The sequence below is a fragment of the Macaca thibetana genome, chromosome 15, assembly GCF_024542745.1.
Source record: "Macaca thibetana thibetana isolate TM-01 chromosome 15, ASM2454274v1, whole genome shotgun sequence".
Classification (NCBI taxonomy): Eukaryota; Metazoa; Chordata; class Mammalia; order Primates; family Cercopithecidae; genus Macaca; species Macaca thibetana.
In genome coordinates, this window is record NC_065592.1 from 63,415,334 (window position 1) to 63,435,733 (window position 20,400).

Consider the following 20,400-nt stretch of genomic DNA (forward strand, 5'->3'; position numbering starts at 1 on the left):
TCCTTACCAGTACACGTCTTCAGACAGACCATACTGAGATCACTGCCCTAAGACAAATACATGTCAAATAACTATTGATAGATAAGAAAAAGCAGAAAGTAACACAAAAAAGATTAACCATAGAAGTAAATGTAAAGAAAAAAAAAAAAAAAAAGACTGGAGGAAATTAATTAATAGCCCAACTCTGGATGGATTTACAGCAGGAAAGAAACACAATAATTCACTTCCTGAGATTCTTTGTAACAGTAAGTGGATTACAAGCTGCAGTACCTAGAGTTACACAAAATGCAGGACAGCACATTGTTGGATAAGTCTACAAAATTATTCACAATATCATTTTAGCAGGCAAATAATAGCAGTTGCTGTTACTTTACTCCAAACTCAAAGTTCTCTATGGAAAAAATAATGTATTATTAATTTTTAAAGCCTAGATGAAATTTGTGTATAAGGCAAAGATACTGGAATTTGGCACACATTTGTAGTTATTCAAAGAAAAGTTTAACAATTCTAGCTCTTATGGCTACTAATGTATTAATATTTCTATGAATACATTAATGTAAATCTAATATAGAAACTTCAAGTTACTGTTTCTTCAATGTTTATTACTCCTGCCTCCTGAGGTTGTTTCTTTATGCATTTAAAGATAAAATACAGTGGTTGTACTCTTATGATACCAGTAATCTAAAGTGAGAGTGTATATACAATAGCAAGGAAATTAGATTTGTAGAGCTAATAAACAAATGATATATTCAAAATGTCCTTTTTCCAGTAGTAATTTATAATAAACTCATAAAGTGACATAAAGGTAAACTTAAATGTCTATATATCATAGGAAATAACATTTTCTACAAATTTATAAGAATAAAATCACACTACAAAAACATTTTCTAGCATGATATTATTCTACTAAGGAAATCAAAATTTCATTTTCAACAACATAAACTTCTGATTACTTAAAATAGAATTAATGAGAGTGAGAACTTTTTTAACTTTTTCCAGAGATCAAAGAAATAATTACATTAATATGAATATCATTATAGTATTTATCAAATTCTTATTATAAATTGTCTCTTTCTACAAATGTCTTTCCTATTAGAGAGTATTCTTCAATAGCTAAAGGCAGAGCTATCTCTTTCTCTAACTTTTTCAGAGTGTCTGACAATCAAATGACATTCAACTGATACCTGATGAATGGGTAAATGTGGTGGAAATATCTGTTTTAATGATGGCCATGCATGTCTAAATCTCACAGTCGGGTTTCTTTGCAACATGAGGTATCCTCTAGGCATCCAAGCTTAAAGGTTACAACTTTCCTCCAAATATCCATTAAGAAAGTCCTAGAATTTTCATTGGCTACCTTTAACTTGAATTTTACAAATTATTTTCTTTGGTGGCTAATATCTTCCTTTGTCTCAAAGTACAGATGTAAAACAGAACTGATGTTTGGAAAAGAAATCAATAAGATGTGCAGAGCTGAGCTACTGAGAACCAAGATAGAGGATTTGGAAGTTAAGGACGCAGAGGAATTACTAAATTTGAGTGACACTGCAAAAGAGGAAGTGGCTGAACTCAGGCATTGATTTTCTGTTCAAAGAGTCCAAAAGGTATCAAAGATTACCCTCAAGATGTGAAATTTAAAGAAAAGTAAGAAAATGGCATGCCTGTGATAGTGAGAAAGTTAGGTAGTAAAATAACTAAAAGAAGCCAATAAGTTCTTTACATAATATAGTGAGTTTGAAGGGCATCATAGGACATGAATTAGACATGCCACGAGAATGGATAGAAAAAGATATATAAAAGAAAAACCCCACAGAAAAAAGATATAAAATGGCCCTTAGAGTTAACTTACAAATAATAAGAGAAATGCAAGTGAAAACTACTTCAGGATATCATTTTTTACATTTCAGATAAGAAAATACAAAAGTTTAAAAACAATATTATGGCCAGGAATGTAGAGAAAATAAGCACCTTCTTATCTTTTCTGGTGGAAGTATAAGTTGGTACAATTTCTAAAGTCAGTGATTTCACAATCTCTATCACAATTGCCACTGTATTTTTGATCCAGTATTTTTCTATCGAAGTATAACAAATTACCCCAAAATTTAGCAGTTTAAAACAAGAAGCATTGAGAGATGATGATTGAAGAGCTCTCCTGATGCACTCCCCAGTGAAACTGGTGAAAATTATTAACAACAACCACCTAAAGCCTTCGATAAAATTCAACACTCATTTATGCTCAAAAGTCTCAATAAACTAGGTATTGATGGAACATATTTCAAAATAATAAGAGCTATTTATGACAAATCTATAGCCAATATCATACTGAAAGGGCAAAAACTGGAAGCATTCCCTTTGAAAACCAGCACAAGACAAGGATGCCCTCTCTCACCACTCCTATTCAACATAATATTGGAAGTTCTGGCCAGGGCAATCAGGCAAGAAAAAGAAATAAAGAGTATTCAAATAGGAAGAAAGGAAGTCAATTTGTCTCTCTTTACAGATGACATGATTGTACATTTAGAAAATTCCATTGTCTCAGCCCAAAACCTCCTTAAGCTGATAATCAACTTCAATAAAATCTCATGATACAAAATCAATGTGCAAAAATCACAAGCATTCCTACATGCCAATAACAGACAAACAGCCAAACCATGAGTGAACTCCCATTCACACCTGCTACTAAGAGAATAAACTTACAAAGGATGTGAAGGATCTCTTCGAGGACAACTACAAACCACTGCTCAAGGAAATGAGAGGACACAAAAAAATGGAAAAATACTCCATGCTCCTGGATATAAAGAATCAATATCATGAAAATGGCAATACTGCCCAAAGTAATTCATAGATTCAATGCTGTCCCCATCAAGCTACCACTGACGTTTCTCACAGAATTGGAAAAAACTACTTTAAACTTCATATGGAACCAAAAAAGAGCCCACATAGCCAAGACAATCCTTAGCAAGAAGAACAAAGCTAGAGGCATCACACTACCTGACTTCAAACTGTACTTCAAGGCTACAGTAACCAAAACAGGATGGTACCAGTACCAAAACAGATACATAGACCAATGGAACACAACGGAGGCCTCAGAAATAACACCACACAGCTACAACAATCTGATCTTTGATAAACCTGACACACATAAGCAATGGGGAAAACATTCCCTATTTAATAAATGGTGTTGGGAAAACTGGCTAGCCATATGCAGACAACTGAAGCTGGACCCCTTCCTTATATCTTTTACAAAAATAAACTCAAGACGGATCAGAGACTTAAACGTAAGACCTAGGATCATAAAAATCCTAGAAGAAAACCTGGGCAATACCATTCAGGACATAGGCAGGGCAAAGACTTCATATCCAAAACACCAAAAGCAATGGCAACAAAAGCCAAAATTGACAAATGAGATCTAATTAAACTAAAGAGTTCCTGCACAGCAAAAGAAACTATCATCAGAGTAAACAGGCAACCTACAGAATGGGAGAACATTTTTGCAATCTATCCATCTGACAAAAGGCTAATATCCAGAATCCACAAAGAACTTGAACAAATTTACAAGAAAAAAAAATCCATCAAAAATTGGGCAAAAGATATGAACACACACTTCTCACAAGAAGACATTTATGCAGCCAACAGACATGTGAAAAAATGCTCATCATCACTGGTCATCAGAGAAATGCAAATCAAAACCACAATGAGATACCATCTCTTGCCAGTTAGAATGGCAATCATTAAAAAGTCAGGAAACAGAAGATGGCCAAATAGGAACAGCTCCAGGCTCCAGCTCCCAGCATGAGCAACACAGAAGACAGGTGATTTCTGCGTTTTCAACTGAGGTACTGGGTTCATCTCACTGGGGCAGGTCGGACAGTTGGTGCTGGTCCGCGGATGCAGCCCAACCAGCCAGAGCTGAAGCAGGGCGAGGCATCACCTCACCTAGGAAGCACAAGGGGGAAGGGAATTCCTTTTCCTAGCCAAAGGAAATTGAGACACACAACACCTGGAAAATCGGGTAACTCCCACCCTAATACTGCACTTTACCAAGGGTCTTAGCAAACGGCACACCAGGACATTATATCCCACACCTGGCCCAGAGGGTCCCATACCCACGGAGCCTTCCCTCATTGCTAGCACAGCAGTCTGAGATCTAAATGCAAGGCGGCAGCAAGGCTGGGAGAGGGGCACCCGCCACTGCTGACACTTAAGTAGGTAAACAAAGCCCCCAGGGAAGCTCGAATTGGGTGGAACCCACCACATGTCAAGCAGGCTGGCCTGCTTCTGTAGACTCCTCCTCTGGGGACAGGGCATAGCTAAACAAAGAGCAGCAGAAACCTCCACAGAGGTAAATGCCCCTGTCTGACAGCTTTGAAGACAGCAGTGGATCTCCCAACACGGAGGTTGAGATCTGAGAACAAACAGACTGCCTGCACAAGTGGGTCCCTGACCCCTCAGTAGCCTAACTGGGAGACATCCCCCACTAGGTGCAGACTGACACCTCACACCTCACATGGCAGGGTACACCCCTGAGACAAAGCTTCCAGAGCAAGAATCAGACAGCAACACTCGCTGTTCAGCAATATTCTCTCTTCTGCAGCCTCCACTGCTGATACCCAGGCAAACAGGGTCTGGAGTGGACCTCAAGCAAACTCCAACAGACCGACAGCTGAGGGTCCTGACTGTTAGAAGGAAAACTAACAAACAGAAAGGACACCCACACCAAAACCCCATCAGTACGTCACCATCATCAAACACCAAAGGCAGATAAAACCACAAAGATGGGGAAAAAGCAGGGCAGAAAAGCTGGAAATTCAAAAAATAAGAGTGCATCTCCGGCTCCAAAGGAACACAGCTCATCACCAGTAACGGAACAAAGCTGCACAGAGAATGACTTTGACGAGTTGAGAAGAAGAAGGCTTCAGTCAATCAAACTTCTCAGAGCTAAAGGAGGAACTACGTAACCAGCGCAAAGAAACTAAAAACTTTCAAAAAAGAATGGATGAATGGATAACTAGAATAATCAATGCAGAGAAGACCTTAAAAGAACTGATAGAGATGAAAACCATAACACGAGAACTACGTGACAAATGCACAAGCTTCAGTAACCGACTCGATCGACTGGAAGAAAGAGTATCAGCGATTGAAGATCAAATGAATGAAATGAAACGAGAAGAGAAGCGTAGAGAAAAAAGTGTAAAAAGAAATGAACAAAGCCTCCAAGAAATATGGGATTATGTGAAAAGACCAAATCTACGTCTGATTGGTGTGCCTGAAAGTATCGGGGAAAATGGAACCAAGTTGGAAAACACTCTGCAAGATATCATCCAGGAGAATTTCCCCAACCTAGTAATGCAGGCCAACATCCAAATTCAGGAAATACAGAGAACACCACAAAGATACTCCTGGAGAAGAGCAACTCAAAGACACATAATTGTCAGATTCACCAAAGTTGAAGGAAAAAATGTTAAGGGCAGCCAGAGAGAAAGGTTGGGTTACACAAAAAGGGAAGCCCATCAGACTAACAGCAGATCTCTCAGCAGAAACTTTACAAGCCAGAAAAGAGTGGGGGCCAATGTTCAACATTCTTAAAGAAAAGAATTTTCAATCCAGAATTTCATATCCAGTCAAACTAACTTTCATAAGTGAAGGAGAAACAAAATCCTTTACAGACAAACAAATACTGAGAGATTTTGTCACCACCAGGCCTGCCCTACAAGAGATCCTGAAGGAAGCACTAAACATGGAAAGGAACAACAGGTACCAGCCAATACAAAAACATGTCAAAATGTAAAGTGCATCAATGCTAGGAAGAAACTGCATCAACTAGCGAGCAAAATAACCAGCTAATAATCATAATGACAGGATCAAGTTCATACATAACAATATTAACCTTAAATGTAAATGGGCTAAGTACTCGAATTAAAAGACACAGGCTGGCAAATTGGATAAAGAGTCAAGACCCATCAGTTTGCTGTATTCAGGAGACCCATCTCACATGCAGAGACACACATAGGCTCAAAATAAAAGGATGGAGGAAGATCTACCAAGCAAATGGAAAACAAAAAAAAGCAGGGGGTGCAATCCAAGTCTCTGATAAAACAAACTTTAAACCATCAAAGATCAAAAGAGACAAAGAAGGCCATTACATAATGGTAAAGGGATCAATTCACCAGGAAGAGCTAACCATCCTAAATATATATGTACCCAATACAGGAGCACCCAGATTCATAAAGCAAGTCCTTAGAGACTTACAAAGAGACTTAGACTCCCATACAATAATAATGGGAGACTTTAACACTCCACTGTCAACATTAGACAGATCTACGAGACAGAAAGTTCACAAGGATATCCAGGAATTGAACTCAACTCTGCACCAAGCGGACCTAATAGACATCTACAAAACTCTCCACCCCAAATCAAGAGAATATACATTCTTCTCAGCACCACATAACACTTACTCCAAAATTGATCACATTGTTGGAAGGAAAGCACTCCTTGGCAAATCTAAAAGAACAGAAATTATAACAAACTGTCTCTCAGACCACAGTGCAATCAAACTAGAATGCAGGACTAACAAATTCAATCAAAACCGCTCAACTACATGGAAACTGAAAAATCTGCTCCTGAATGACTACTGGGTACATAACAAAATGAAGGCAGAAATAAAGATGTACTTTGAAACCAATGAGAACAAAGACACAACATACCAGAATCTCTGGGACACATTTAAAGCAGTATGAGGAGGGAAATTTATAGCACTAAATGCCCACAAGAGAAAGCAGGAAAGATCTAAAACTGACACCCTAACATCACATTTAAAAGAACTAGAGAAGCAAGAGCAAACACATTCAAAAGCTAGCAGAAGGCAAGAAATAACTAAGATCACAGCAGAACTGAAGATGATAGAGACACAAAAAACCCTCCAAAAAAATCTGAATCCAGGAGCTGGTTTTTTGAAAAGATCAACAAAATTGATAGACTGCTAGCAAGACTAATAAAGAAGAAAAGAGAGAAGAATCAAATAGATGCAATAAAAAATGATAAAGGGGATATCACCACCGACCCCACAGAAATACAAACTACCATCAGAGAATACTATACACACCTGTATGCAAATAAACTAGAAAATCGAGAAGAAATGGATAATTTCCTGAACACATACACCCTCCCAAGACTAAACCAGGAAGAAGTTGAATCCCTGAATAGACCAATAGCAGGCTCTGAAATTGAGGCAATAATTAATAGCCTACCAACCAAAAAAAGTCCAGGACCAGATGGATTCACAGCCGAATTCTACCAGAGGTACAAGGAGGAGTTGGTACCATTCCCTCTGAAACTATTCCAATCAATAGAAAAAGAGGGAATCCTCCCTAACTCATTTTACGAAGCCAACATCATCCTGATACCAAAGTCTGGCAGAGATACAACAAAAAAAGAGAATTTTAGACCAATATCCCTGATGAACATTGATGCAAAAATCCTCAATAAAATACTGGCAAACCGAATCTAGCAGCATATCAAAAAGCTTATGCACCATGATCAAGTGGGGCTTCATCCCTGGGATACAAGGCTGGTTCAGCATACGCAAATCAATAAATGTAATCCAGCATATAAACAGAACCAAAGACAAAAACCACATGATTATCTCAATAGATGCAGAAAAGGCCTTTGACAAAATTCAACAGCCCTTCATGCTAAAAACTCTCAATCAATTCGGTATTGATGGAACGTATCTCAAATTAACAAGAGCTATTTATGACAAACCCACAGCCAATATCATACTGAATGAGCAAAAACTGGAAGCATTCCCTTTGAAAACTGGCACAAGACAGGGATGCCCTCTCTCACACCACTCCTATTCAACATAGTGTTGGAAGTTCTGGCCAGGCAATTAGGCAAGAGAAAGAAATCAAGGGTATTCAGTTAGGAAAAGAAGAAGTCAAATTGTCCCTCTTTGCAGATGACATGATTGTATATTTAGAAAACCCCATCATCTCAGCCCAAAATCTCCGTAAGCTGATAAGCAACTTCAGCAAAGTCTCAGGATACAAAATCAATGTGCAAAAATCACAAGCATTCTTATACACCAGTAACAGACAAACAGAGAGCCAAATCAGGAATGAACTCCCATTCACAATAGCTTCAAAGAGAATAAAATACCTAGGAATCCAACTTACAAGGTATGTAAGGAACCTCTTCAAGAAGAACTACAAACCACTGCTCAGTGAAATAAAAGAGGACACAAACAAATGGAAGAACATACCATGCTCATGGATAGGAAGAATCAATATTGTGAAAATGACCATACTGCCCAAGGTAATTTACAGATTCAATGCCATCCCCATTAATCTACCAATGACTTTCTTCACAGAATTGGAAAAACTGCTTTAAAGTTCATATGGAACCAAAAAAGAAACTGCATTGCCAAGACAATCCTAAGCCAAAAGAACAAAGCTGGTGGCATCACGATACCTGACTTCAAACTATACTACAAGGCTACAGTAACCAAAACAGCATGGTACTGGTACCAAAACAGACATACAGACCAACGGAACAGAACAGAGCCCTCAGAAATAATACCACACATCTACAGCCATCTGATCTTTGACAAATCTGACAAAAACAAGAAATATGGAAAGTATTCTCTATTTAATAAATGGTGCTGGAAAAATTGGCTAGCCATAAGTAGAAAGCTGAAACTGGATCCTTTCCTTACTCCTTATACGAAAATTAATTCAAGATGGATTAGAGACTTAAATGTTACACCTAAAACCATAAAAACCCTAGAAGAAAACCTAGGTAATACCATTCAGGACACAGGCATGGGCAAGGACTTCATGTCTAAAACCCCAAAAGCAACAGCAACAAAAGCCAAAATTGACACATGGGATCTAATTAAACTAAAGAGCTTCTGCACAGCAAAAGAAACAACCATCAGAGTGAACAGGCAACCTACAGAATGGGAGAGCATTTTTGCAATCTACTCATCTGATAAAGGGCTAATATCCAGAACCTATAAAGAACTCAATCAAATTTACAAGAAAAAAACAAACAACCCCATCAAAACGTGGGCAAAGGATATGAACAGACACTTCTCAAAAGAAGACATTCATACAGCCAACAGACACATCAAAAAATGCTCATCATCACTCGCCATCAGAGAAATGCAAATCAAAACCGCAATGAGATACCATCTCACACCAGTTAGAATGGCGATCATTAAAAAATCAGGAAACAACAGGTGCTGGAGAAGATGTAGAGAAATAGGAACACTTTTACACTGTTGGTGGGACTGTAAACTAGTTCAACCATTGTGGAAGACAGTGTGGCGATTCCTCAAGGATCTAGAACTAGAAATACCATTCGACCCAGCCATTCCATTACTGGGGATATACCCAAAGGATTATATGTCATGCTGCTATAAAGACACATGCACACGTATGTTTATTGCGGCACTATTCACAATAGCAAAGACTTGGAATCAACCCAAATGTCCATCAATGATAGACTGGATAAAGAAAATGTGGCACATATACACCATGGAATACTATGCAGCCATAAAAAATGATGAGTTTATGTCCTTTGCGGGACATGGATTAAGCTGGAAACCATCATTCTCAGCAAACTATCACAAGATCAGAAAACCAAACACCGCATGTTCTCACTCATAAGTGGGAGTTGAACAATGAGAACACATGGACACAGGGAGGGGAAAATCACACACTGGGCCCTGTCAGGGTTGGGGGGCTAGCAGAGGGATAACATTAGGAGAAATACCTAATGTAGGTGACAGGTTGATGGGTGCAGCAAACCACCAGGGCATGTGTATACCTATGTAACAAACTGCATGTACTGCCCATGTAACCAAGAACTTAAAGTATAATAATACAAATAAAAATAAATAAAAATTGTGGCACTATTGTAGTCATTTGCAGGTACACACAAAGTGGCAAAAAATTTGAGTCACACAACCCACATGTTTCCAACTGATGTCAAATAAGGTGACACTCTGCTTCAGCTCTTATACTATAAACACAAGTTGCCTTTTCATGGTTTATTTAGTACCACATTTGTCACATTTTGGTGCTTGTTTTTGATGACTTCAGTCCTTCAAATGATCATCAAGCACAGTGCTGAAGTGCTGGCTAGTGTTCCTAAGTATAAGAAGGTTGTGACATGCCATAAGGAGAAAACAATGTGTTAGATAAGCTTTGTTCAGGCATGAGTTATAGTGCTGTTGGTCATGAGTTCAACATCAATGAACGAACAATAAATGAAATATCTTTAAACAGAAACACACATAAAACAAGGCTATGTGTTGATCAGTTGACAAAATTGTTGTGACCAGAGGCTCACAGGAACCTAACCCCTTAACTTCCTCTAGGAGTAACAGTTCAGTGTTAGCTAATTAAGTATTTGTAGTGACTTTTTAGAACATTACTGTTAATAACTAGAATTGTCTGTAAACACTAAAGTAATTGTAGCTAAAACAGCATAATATGTAGGATTTGCTTCAAAATCCATTAGTGGTAGAAGGAGAGAGAGAATAGAGGTTTATAGATGAAACATGATTGTCCGTGTGTTGATAACTGTTCAAGGTGAGTGATGAGTACACATGAGAGTTCAATAATGTATTCTCTCTGTCTTTGCACCTAATTAGAATTTTTCCACAATAAAAAGTAAAGCATATACACACAACACATCTACACAGACAGTCCAAATGGGTACTACTGGCATATGGGGTAGAACAGTATAATTCTTTAATTGGGCAGGATTATTCTTTTCATTTCAAGATGTTTAGCAATCTCAGCCTCTATTCACTAGGTCAGTAGCACAATCGGTTGAAACCAATAATACAGGGCAAACTATCCAAAAAGCCATTCATCACAGCATTATTATACTATTTTTTAAAATAGTCCTAATGTACAACAAAATTACAGTGGTTAAATACAAATATACTATATCTAAATAATAGAATATACCATAACCCTAAAAATGATATTATACTTCTTTCTGAGGTGATGAGCTAACAACACGACACTGACAACCCGAAGTCACACCACGTTAAATACATCCTTATCAGCATGGGAAACAAGAGAAGCAGCCACAAATGAACTATAAATTTGACAAATATCTTAAAAACAGAAGCATAGACTCATAGAAACAAATAAACCAAAAGAGAAAAAATTATAATCCAAAACCTAAATAGAAGTCTACAGAAGAGGATGCTGCTTTTCATAGAAGAGGCCCCAGAAAGGCTCTAAGTACCCAATTAGTAACTACAGACAGCAGAAGCCTGCCGGAATCAAGACAATTAATTAAGAAACCATTTACCAAAAAAAGCTGAGCCTCCCACTCATCCATGTTCAGAACAGTTACCTGCAACATTTGCCTACATCAAATGGCCAAAATCTGCATTCAAAACAACAACCATTTGCCTGGCAAAGATCCCTACTCAGAGTGTTGGGCAAGCAACAGAATTAGAAAAGGACCTGACTTACAGGACCTAACTCTCATTCACCACAATGAAGTCTATCTACTACATACCTTTCAGGAAAGCCTGTGGATAGGCCCCTCCCCAACCCTTACAAAAAGCCCACAGGCGATCCTTACATTCAAAGGAGAAACCTTCCGGTAAACAGATATACAAAAAACAAAAGCAAACCCATATAAGCAACATGCCTATATAAAAGCAAGGCAGTGAATGTTCATCATACACTTGAAGAAAATCAACAGTATCAAAGAGAAAGACAAGGAATTTTTTTTTAATTCAAAAAAAAGAAAGACTAGGAAGAATAAACAGAAGTTACCCAACAGAAAACAAAGATAACACAAGAAACAGAAAAGAACTTAAAAAATTATAATCAGAAAGATTAAAAAGTTATTTTATTAAAGAAAGCTACTTTGAAAAAGGAAAACATTTAAAAATAAGTAATTTTTAGAGGTAAAAATTTGACTGCTAAAATTTAAAAATTCAAATAATCAGAGAGAATCTTCATCCATTTGGGCTGCTATAACAAAATACCTTAGATGGGTAATTTATAAACAACAGAAATGCACTGCTCGCAGTTATGGAGCACCAGCAGTCCAAGATCAAGGCACCAGCAGATTCAGTGTCTGGTGAGGGTCTGTTCCATGTAAATGACACCTTCTGTATCCTCACATGGCAGAAGAGAAGGGAGGCTCCTTAAATCCCTATAGAAGGGCACTAATCCCATTTATGAGGGCTGAGCCCTCATGATGTAATCACTTCCAAAAGGTCTCATCTACATTATCGTATTGAGTATTAGGGTCCAACATACGAATTTTGGTGGGACACCAACATTCAGATCATAGCATAGAGCAAACAGAAGAATTCCACTTATTGATGGAATTCTTAACAAAAAGTAGGAAGGCCACCGAAGAGATACAACAAAAGATAAAAAGATGGAAAACATGAGATAAGAAAGAAAACAGAAAAGAAGGTCAAATCTGTAAGCTCCAACCTCTAACAGAGTGCTAAAACAAAGAATACAATGAAGAAAAGATATGAGAACATTGTATCAATCAAAAGAAAATCTCACATTTTGAGATGGAAAGGCCCACCAAAGACTAAGAAGAATAAACTTTCAAAGGACCCAAATAAACAGATGATGTTGAGATTTTATAATAGTGCACCTAAAGAGAAAATCCTACAAGCTTCAAGCAAGTATCTAGGAAGAAACAAGAATCACACTGATGGGCTCCTTGGTAGCATTACAGTATGCTCGAATTAGATAACAGAACTATGCTTTCAAAAATCCAAGGCAAAATACATGGACATAAAATAATTATGTTCAGCTTAAGTGCCAACTAAGTGTAAGGGCAAAAGAAAGACATTTTCAGTCATATAAGGAGTCAGAAAATGTGCCACCTGTCCATCCTTTCTCAGAAAAAAAAAATACTTGAAAATAATCTGACAAAAAAGAAAAGGATGATCTGGCATCCTAGAAACTGTGTAATAAGTTCAGCTGTACAATGAAAAGAAAATCTAAAATGACAAATGTGAGTAGGTTCAGAAAGTAATCCATACCATAAGCCAAAGAGGACAAGGAAAAATGTCCTCAGCCTATTATACAAATGTCTGACAAAGAATATAGACATTCTTTATAAGAAAAACTAAAGAGAAGGGCAATGAGAAATTCCAGGGGGGAATGCTGTCCAGGAAGTCCATGGTTTAAAAATTAAACAGACCTAAATGGATCATAATTTGGACAATTAATAGACTACACAGAAAGATCATCTGTTTGACCTTGATATTTAGAACATTATTTTTAACAGACATGGGTTGAGTATTTGGCATATCATTTTCACTTCTCAGTGGATGTGAACATACTACATGGTTCTCTAGGAAGTATTTACATAGTAATAAAATTATAAATGCCACTTATAGTTTCTAATTTCAAAAATAAACTCAAAATCCAAGGAATCTCACAGTGTAATCTACAGACACCAGAATTACCTGGAAATGTTATTTTAAACTTTATTTTAAACCTAGATCCCACCCCTAGAGATTCAGTAGATCAGGTAAAAGGCCCAGAGATCTTCATTTTAATAAATTCTCCAAGTATAACTTGTGCACACTAAATTTTGAGAGTCACAGTTATAAAACAGTAATCTCCAAAATTTCTCATTACACCTTATCAACAAAAGACTTTTGAACACCTACCTCTCATATACAGTATGTTTATTTATAAATTGTATGTTATATGAATGTATACTTTGTATATTATAAATATGAAAAATAGACATTGTAAAGGATGAGGAAAATGAACTAACAATAATTGAATATATGCTTCTGTTTAACCAGGAGAAAAGTAAAAATTATGGATAGGTTTAGAAAGTTTTAAAAAATAACAAATAAAAGGAGGGGAGAATAAAGAATCATGGAAATGACAATTGAAGTCCCAAGGCTTCTCTAGAAGGCTTATTCTACTAAAAAAACAGAGGGAGTCTGAGAGTGATCACATTTCATCTCAAAAATGATTGAGGAAGTAATAAGGGTACTTCAACAAAAGACTTAATTCTGATCATCAGAAGGAAAAAAAATGATTGATGAATCAGACATACAAGCCACATGAGAAGAAACTGATTATACTATTTTAAGTGTTCATAATAACCAAAGATGGTAAAATTAGACATACTCAGGCATGTATCACAGATTTTTAACAAGTCAAATTTCAGACAACACTGGAATGATCCCAGGACTAGAGACTCCAAAGGTGAATATAATTCAAGTAATGAAAAATGATATTCAGATTTTAGGATCACGATTCCAATTTTTAAAAAAGGAAAAGGAAAAGGTATCCATATGTTTAGCTTCTCATTTAAGAAGTATAACGAAATCCATTTACTAGGAAAGCAAGTGTTTTAATTGCTGTGCTAAGTGTCATGGGAATATACCAAATGTTTGATAGGAAGAACCCAGGATCATTCCACTGCTTCTAATGACCAAGAAGAGGCCCAACAATCTACAGTTAAATGGACAGTTCCTACAGGATAATATGGAGTGCTAAGTAAAATCCCTTAATCTACTCCAGAACACTTAGTCTACACCGGCAAGGTCATCCCAGGCTTTCAATTACACACTGCAGTTATCTCAGGGGAAAACTGAGTCACGTCTAGTAAGTTCCCTATAGAGGCAGTCTATGAGTAAAAAGTCAAACAACAGGGACTTCGCCGATTTTTAAGGTTGAACTGTAACAGCTCAAGACACACACACACAGTATTTAACACATAGTTTTATCTCTTAACTACACACTCTCCAAATACGTCAGAATATGAACAGGAATAGGGCCTACCTATACTTGGTGAACTGGCACCCTTCATTATCCAACAATTTTAATTTTTGGCTCCACATTTATTTAGACATTAAATGGATCTCTTTAGGAGATTAATGACAAGTATTAACTTTAATAATGAAGAGAAACAAACTCAACACACCAAATACTCATGAAAAAATAATTTGAGAGCTCACCTTTCCACAACCAAACTGACCACTTGTGTGAGATCTGGGTTTGTCACCTGGAGACGTTTCCACAAAGACCATACAAATTCTTTATCAGCCTTAAAGAAATAAAAGAGAATTTAGATGCATTGCTTTGTAGTGATAGTGAAATAAGATACTACATTAAATTTTAAAATGAAAAACCTATTACTTGATCCCTAGTTGTATAACTACACCAACTGACTCTCTTTAAAGGTATGGGGGAAAGCTTTATTTTAAAAAGTTATTACACAGGTAATCCACATTCACTTTTACTATTTCTATCACCTATATTTTGGGATACAACTGTTGAAATGCTAAATATCTAATTAAATTTGCTCTAAAAGGAAACTTCCCTCACCGCTGCCCCATTTTCAGCTCCCCTTTTATCAAAACTCCCTGAAAGAGTTGCCTCTAATTACTATGTCTATTTCCTATCTCCCATTCACTCTATAATGCTTCCCAGTAAGATTTTCCTCCCCACCATTATGATAAAATCATTATTCAAGTTCCTCTATGTTGCCAAATCCAAAGGACAATGGGTAATTTCAGTCCTTATTACCTAGGTTAGTTGTTATTAACCTTGGCTGACAGGAATCCCTTTTGGGGAGCTTTTAAAAAATAGGGACGAATTAGAGATTCTGATTAATTGGTCTTAGGTTAGATCCAAGCATCACTATGTTTTAAAAGTGCCTTGAGTGAATCTGTGCACTCTGGGTTGAGAACCACTGCCCTGGGTGACCTTATATCAGACCCATGATTTTAAATACCAACGCTACACTGAGACTCGCACATTTCTATCTAGAGTCATTTCCTCTACTCTTAGGTCCAGACTGCATATTCAACTGCATATTCCATAATTATCTCCAACTGCATATTCAATAATTCCACTTGAAAACCTAATAGATATCTTAAATTTAACTTGTCCAAAATAAAATTATTGGTTCCTTACCCTCTCACAAATCTGCCCCTCTCCCTCCCAGAAATTGATACTGCCATCTATTCGTTTATTCAAAGATCTAAAACAGTAGTATCCAATCTTTTGGCTTCCCTGGGCCACAGTGAAAGAAGAATTATCTTGAGCCACATATAAAATACACTAACACTAACAATAGTTAATGAGCTAAAAAAATTGCAAAATAAATATCATAATGTTTTAAGAAAGTTTAATAATTTGTGTTAGGCCGCATTCAAAGCCATCCTGGGCTACATGCAGCCTGCCCGTGAGCTGGGTGTTAGGGTTAGGTTGATCTAAAACTTAGGAGTCAATCTTGATTATTCTTTTTTTTTTTTTTTTTTCCTGAGACGGAGTCTTGCTCTGTCACCCAGGCTGGAGTGCAGTGGCGCAATCTCAGCTCACTGCAACCTCTGCCTCCCAGGTTCAAGTGATTCTTCTGCCTCAGCCTCCTGAGTAGCTGGGACTACAGGCACGCACCACCACACCCAGCTAATTTTTGTATTTTTAGTAGAGATAGGGTTTCACCATATTGGCCAGGCTGGTCTCGAACTCCTGACCTCATGATCTACCTGCCTCAGCCTCCCAAAGTGCTGGGATTACAGGCATGAGCCACCGTGCCCGGCCAATCTTGGTTATTCTTTTCTCCTCACACTTCATATCCAATCATCAACAAACCCTACTGTCTTTATCTACATTATAGGCAAATTCTGACCACTCTCACCACTTCTACCACTATCACCCCAGTCCAAGTCAATTCCGTCTCTTGCCCAGCTCTCCACCATGGTCTCACAGCCTTCTAACTCAAAACTCTCCAGTGGGTTTCCATCAAATTAGGAAACTAATCCAAACTCTGTGTCAAGGCTACAAGAGTCCATATGGCCTGGCCCATATACACCTTCCCAACCTCAGCCGTCACTTTCCTCCTTGCTCACACAGACGTTCTTACTCTACTTGAACCAGGGCCAATGCACATACTGCATCATCCATCACATTTTCACATAGAGTATTCCCTCACTTCATTCAAGTCTTTGCTTAAATCTTAAATAATATCTCAAGTGAATTTTTCCCTGACTACTATCATAGTCACCAAAACTCCCAAGTCTCTAGTAACCCCTTTTCCAGTTGCAATTTTGTTTTCACAGCACATTTCGTTTAATAATCCTGTATGTTTAGTGATTTCATTTTACTTGTGTGGCAGATACCTCAATTTCTATCTCCATCATCCGTTCTCTCTTTTTGGTTACAGAAACAATTCTGCCCAAGTAACAGACCGATCTCTCTTGCCTTATGGGTTATACGACTATGTTCTGTCAATGAAATATAAGTGCTGTTGGAAACTTAGAGGAAATCTTAAAATCAGACTTGTGTCTACCCATTGTCAAAAATGTTCTTCCCAGTCTGTTGTTGCTTATTGATTTTTTTGAAAAAGCAAGTTATTAATTTTACATACTCAAATGTATCCATCTTTTCCATTATGGCTTATGGACTTCATGTACCAGTTAGAAAAGCCTTCTCTATTTCAAGATTAGAAATGTATTTACCCATTTCTTCTTCTGGAATTTTTGGTTTTTAGTATTTTTTAATCGACAGATAAAAATTGCATATATTTATGGCATACAACATGTTTTATGTATACATTTTAGAATGGTTAAATCAAGCTAATTAACATAACCATTAGGGCTGGCACAGTGGGTCACATCTGTAATCCCAGCACTTTGGGAGGCCAAGATGGGAGGGGATCATTTGAGTCCAGAAGTTTGAGACTGGCCTGGGCAACATAGTGAGACCCCCATCGCTACAAACTTAAAAATTAGTTAGTCGTAGTGGAATACACCTGTAGTTCCAGCTACTCAGGAGACTGAGGGTGGGAGGATCGCTGAGCCCGGGAAGTCAAGGCTACAATGAGCCATGATCGTGCCACCATACAGCCTGGGCAACAGACCAAGACCCTATCTCAAAAAACAAAGAAGAAAACATAACCATTACCTCATACACCCACCATTTTTTTGTGATGAGAGCATTTAAAATTTATTATCTTAGTAATTTTCAAGTACACAATCTATTGTTATTAACTATAACACCATGCTGTACAGTAAGTCTGGTGATATGAAAAAAAATTCTTTTGTGAACAATAAAATGTTACAAATGGAGTGTGGAACTGCATTATATATGAGTTTTGTGAATTTTTTAGTTATTTAAATGATATATTATGTTCAATTTGGATTACATCTAGAATTATTAAAAAAAACTTTCATATACAAAAAAAAATTCCCCCCCAAAAAAACACAGAACTAGTTTTCAAACTGTTCCAGACATTAATACAAGGAAACTAACTACTATCAATCACTCATATTCTCTTTATATTTTTCCTTCAGGCACTAAACGATGTTCTTTTTAAATAACAAAAATAAAAACCTTAGCCAGATGTGGTAGCGCACCCCTATAAGGCTGAGATGGACAAATGGCTTAAGTTCAGAAGTTCGAAACCAATCTGGGCAACACAGGGAGACAGAGACCCCATCTCTACAAAAAATACAAAAATTAGCCTAGCGTAGTAGCACACACCTGCAGTCCCAGCTACTCTGGAGGCTGAGGTGGGTGGATCCTTTGAGCCCAGGAGGTCAACACTGCAATGAGCCAGGACTGCACCACTGTACTCCAGCACCGGTGACAGAGGGAGACCGTCACAAATAAAATGAATACAAAAAACAAAAACCTAAGATTACTCATTATAAAATTCCTTTTTTTTTTTTTTTTTTTGAGACAAAGTCTCATTCTGTTGCCCAAGCTGGAGGGCAGTGGCGCAATCTCAGCACACTGCAACCTTCACCTCCCACGTTCAAGCAATTCTCCTGCCTCAGCCTCCCATGTAGCTGGGATTAATGGTGCATGCTGCCACACTCTGCTAATTTCTGTACTTTAGTAGAGACTGGGTTTCACCATGTTGGCCAGGCTGGTCTCAAACTCCCAACCTCAAGTGATCCACCCACCTCAGCCTCCCAAACTACTGTCATTATAAAATTCTTTATTCTCAGGCCAGGCGCAGTGGCTCACACCCAGCACTTTGGGAGGCCAAGGCGGGCAGATCACAAGGTCAGGAGTTCGAGACCAGCCTGACCAACATGGTGAAACCCTGTCTCTACTAAAAATACAAAAATTAGCCGGCGTGGTGGTGCACGCCTGTAATCCCAGTTACTCAGGAGGCTGAGGCAGGAGAACAGCTTGAACCCGGGAGGCAGAGGTTGCAGTGAGCCCAGATTACGCCACTGCGCTCCAGCCTGGGCAACAGAGCGAGACTGCATCTCAAAAAAAAAAAAAAAAAAAAAATTCTTTATTCTCACTATGTAACTTCCGACCAGAATCAAATAATAATTTTTAAAAATATATAATCAAAATTAAAAATGTAGTGGAGTTGGGTTCTAAATTAGTGAAATAGGGTATTAAATGTCATGGATGCAAAATTGCCCTTTGGAACACCCTTGAAAGATTCCTTAGGAAAAAGCTACATTTGGAAGCTAACCTACTACTCTCAGTAAGTGCAATGCAGACAGCTTTTCTTCCCTCATTGAAATTAGTCACTTTTTCTCCAGGTAGGCATTATTTATAGTTTACTTGCTAATCAGGAAGCCATATTGTTTAAAAGTTTAATTAGATAATACAATCACTTAGAGTGGGATGAGATGCTGATATTAGGAGAAACGTCTGATTACTTTCTATTACATGCTTGTTCTGAGGCATTCCAATGAGGCAGAATGGTATGGGGAATTACTCAAACTTCACCAAGCACACATCATTGAATTCCCGTAAGTGGAATGTGAAAGCAAAACAAATTAAATGAAGCTACTACTTATGACAATGGACTAATTAGCAGTGTTCTTTTTCCCAAACTATATGTTTCAAGCATTGTTGGGTTCTGAAATTAATTTAGATCTGGACAGCATTTTTTAAAGGAACAGAACTGAAAAAATATCAGCCCACACAATGTTAGGGAATGTATTCTTTCTGAAAATATATGTATATGTGTGTGTCCTTACTAGGTTGAGATACAAAATGAATTTTACTTCAAGTTGTAATTTTCAGCAGTTTTAATGTTATGTATTCTTGGGTACTGTCATTTCTAGCTGAACAAATAAGCGGGAGAATAAACTTTAAAAGATGTAAAAGTGAATATTTAATCACCTAAATGCTTTTTTACAAAACAATTGGGAGTTCAATTACTCTTTTTCCCCAAGATTCCCCAAGAGCAGGTGTCTCATTTGACTAAGGCTTTTATGGTGCGGGATACTGCCTACAATTATAAGAGTATTAATATTACAAAATCTAAGAAATAATCATTCCAGACTCTTATGACCATCTCTGTATTCTCATATTTGCCAAGAGTATGTCAATCATTTTCCTAGTCTATATACGTCCTAGGTCACAAAAGCCAATACCATGTTTG

General features: G+C 37.4%; 2 protein-coding genes across 6 annotated transcripts in view; both read right to left on the reverse strand.

Annotated features, from left to right (window-relative positions):
• Nucleotides 1-20,400, reverse strand: part of SH3GL2 (SH3 domain containing GRB2 like 2, endophilin A1) — a 796,347-nt gene that overhangs the window by 653,878 nt on the left and 122,069 nt on the right. The gene's annotated exons all lie outside the window — the stretch shown is intronic.
• The window catches only part of CNTLN (centlein), a 373,184-nt gene that overhangs the window by 350,656 nt on the left and 2,128 nt on the right, over nucleotides 1-20,400 (reverse strand). For all 5 annotated transcript variants that reach the window (XM_050761625.1, XM_050761628.1, XM_050761624.1 and 2 more), the window contains exon 2: nucleotides 14,993-15,081. In XM_050761625.1, the coding sequence (XP_050617582.1) occupies nucleotides 14,993-15,081 (89 nt within the window). The remainder of the gene's footprint in view (nucleotides 1-14,992; nucleotides 15,082-20,400) is intronic.